This window comes from Cyprinodon variegatus, unplaced genomic scaffold, assembly GCF_000732505.1.
Source record: "Cyprinodon variegatus isolate N-32 unplaced genomic scaffold, C_variegatus-1.0 Scaffold1543, whole genome shotgun sequence".
In the NCBI taxonomy this organism is placed as follows: Eukaryota; Metazoa; Chordata; class Actinopteri; order Cyprinodontiformes; family Cyprinodontidae; genus Cyprinodon; species Cyprinodon variegatus.
Window position 1 is genome coordinate 61,432 of NW_015151996.1, and position 1,996 is coordinate 63,427.

At 41.0% G+C, this 1,996-nt stretch overlaps 1 protein-coding gene across 1 annotated transcript in view; it reads right to left on the minus strand.

Annotated features, from left to right (window-relative positions):
* The window catches only part of LOC107103849 (protein-methionine sulfoxide oxidase mical1-like), a 38,809-nt gene that overhangs the window by 2,390 nt on the left and 34,423 nt on the right, over positions 1-1,996 (minus strand). Inside the window, exons 19-20 of the mRNA XM_015403686.1 lie at positions 759-849; positions 425-498 (exon numbers count right to left, since the gene is read on the minus strand). Of these exons, the coding sequence (XP_015259172.1) occupies positions 425-498; positions 759-849 (165 nt within the window). The remainder of the gene's footprint in view (positions 1-424; positions 499-758; positions 850-1,996) is intronic.

Genomic DNA, 1,996 nt, shown 5'->3' on the forward strand with positions numbered 1-1,996 from the left:
CAAAGCAAAGCCTACAGCCTCCACTGTGGCTTCATCTGCTCCGCTCTGAGTCCCTTTGAGATGGTAGAGGGCATGTGCCAGATGATTAAATTCAAAGCAGCAAAACATACGGAAATGATCCAGGGTTTCCGCGGATCATTTAAAATAATTACAATCCATTATTTTTTGGGGGATTTTTTTCATTAATTTCATAAATTTTTATGGGATTTCGGTGTAACAATCAACATATACCAAACCGAAACCGTGAATCGAACCGAACCGTGGATATTGTGAATCGTTCCACCCCTAATATATATACACACACATGTATATACACACACACGAGCAATTCAGATTTGGTCTCTAGAGGCAGAACTTTCTGCCCGTATGATTGTTTGTTTCGCTCGGAGTGAAATCAGGCTTTCTGCTGATAAAAACCGCCTACCTTTTATGTCCATTAACTTCCTGTACTGCAGGTCTAACATGGTGCGCTTGTCTTCCAGTTCCAGCTGTCGGGACCTGAGGGGAAAACAAACTGTAGCTCAGCCATGTCTGCAGAACATCCTGCTGATGCTGCAGGTCATTAATGAGGCCCACTGCTGCCATGGTGAGAGCAAACATTGACCTCAAACTGCGTCGAGGTTCTTATTAACCCCTCTGCTCCTCCACACAAAGCTGTGCAGGTTTTTTTTCCTGATGGATTTCCATCTTTGCCGGGTTTCTAGTTGGGTGAAGAACTAAAGAGCTGAATGTGCAAAGCTGCTGAGATTCTGACTTACTCCACCATCAGGTCCGACTCCTCAGACACCAAGGCGTTCTTCTCATGGACCAGCTGGATCCACTGTTCAATCGAATCAGAGTCTGTGTTGTCTGAAAAAGAGAAAAAATAAAAAATAAACCCTTTGTTTTTGTTTTTTTTCTCAAAAGAGGAAGAATATTAAAGTTGAAGAGGAAGATTTTCGTCACATGAGGCGGCCTCACATGGAGAAACTCGGGACAACTCGAATTAGAAATTCAGCTGTCCAACAAAAAAAACCCAAACTTTTTTCTTTCTATTAATACAAATGTGGAGCCAAGCTGTGCGCTTTACTGGATCCTCTCCAAAGTTGACTTTTCTGACTGTTTACAGCTGATCTTACAGAATCTGATGGCCCTTTTAGAGCCTAAATAGAATTTCAGCACTGGGTGCAGGGAGCAGATATAAACAGATGTGACGCTATCTGCGGGTAGCACATCATAACATCGAAAACTAGCAGATATTAATTAAACACACTACATCTACAGTAACTCTTAGTTCTAATGTATCATCCCAGAACCTTCTATCACAATATCAAACATGGACCCAGCATCAAAGTTAGAAATTTATATTAGCCCCAAGTAGAATCTCACCTTCTAGATTTTAGAAACTGTGAGAAAAACATAAAAACTGTTGTTATATTTGGAGACTTTTAAGACCCATAGTGTCTTTTTTTAAGCAACTAGAAACAAATCTAATGACTTTTCTCTGTGTTTCTGGTGAGTCTAACAGCTACACATGAAAGCAGCACTATAAAAGCTGCCATGCGTCTCTCCCTGCTTCCCTGAGTACTGTCTGACAGGCACAGGCTGCTGCCTTGTCCTGAGCTAAGAGAGTAGAGACCTGCTCTGTTTTACCTCAGCTGATACACAATATGGGCAAAGCTGCTGATGATTCTGCCCTGGACTACAAAGCAGGATATAAATATAATTTTAAATCAGGTTTTTCGGAAAGGAGAAGCATTCGTTCCTATGGTAACACAGCAACGCTGCAGCTCTGTGGTTTGGGTTAACATAACATCAAATATTTGTCATTTTCAGAAAAATTTATCTAACTATTTCAAATAGAACTTCCATTTAGGGACTAATCACGTCTTTTTTTATTTTCCTAACTTGTAATTTTCCCTCTGTGTGAAGAAGATGCATAAACCAGAGGAACTGTTTCTTCAGTCACTAGTTCACCTGCTGCTAAATTCCAGCGAGCCTGGACTGTTCAGCCCTT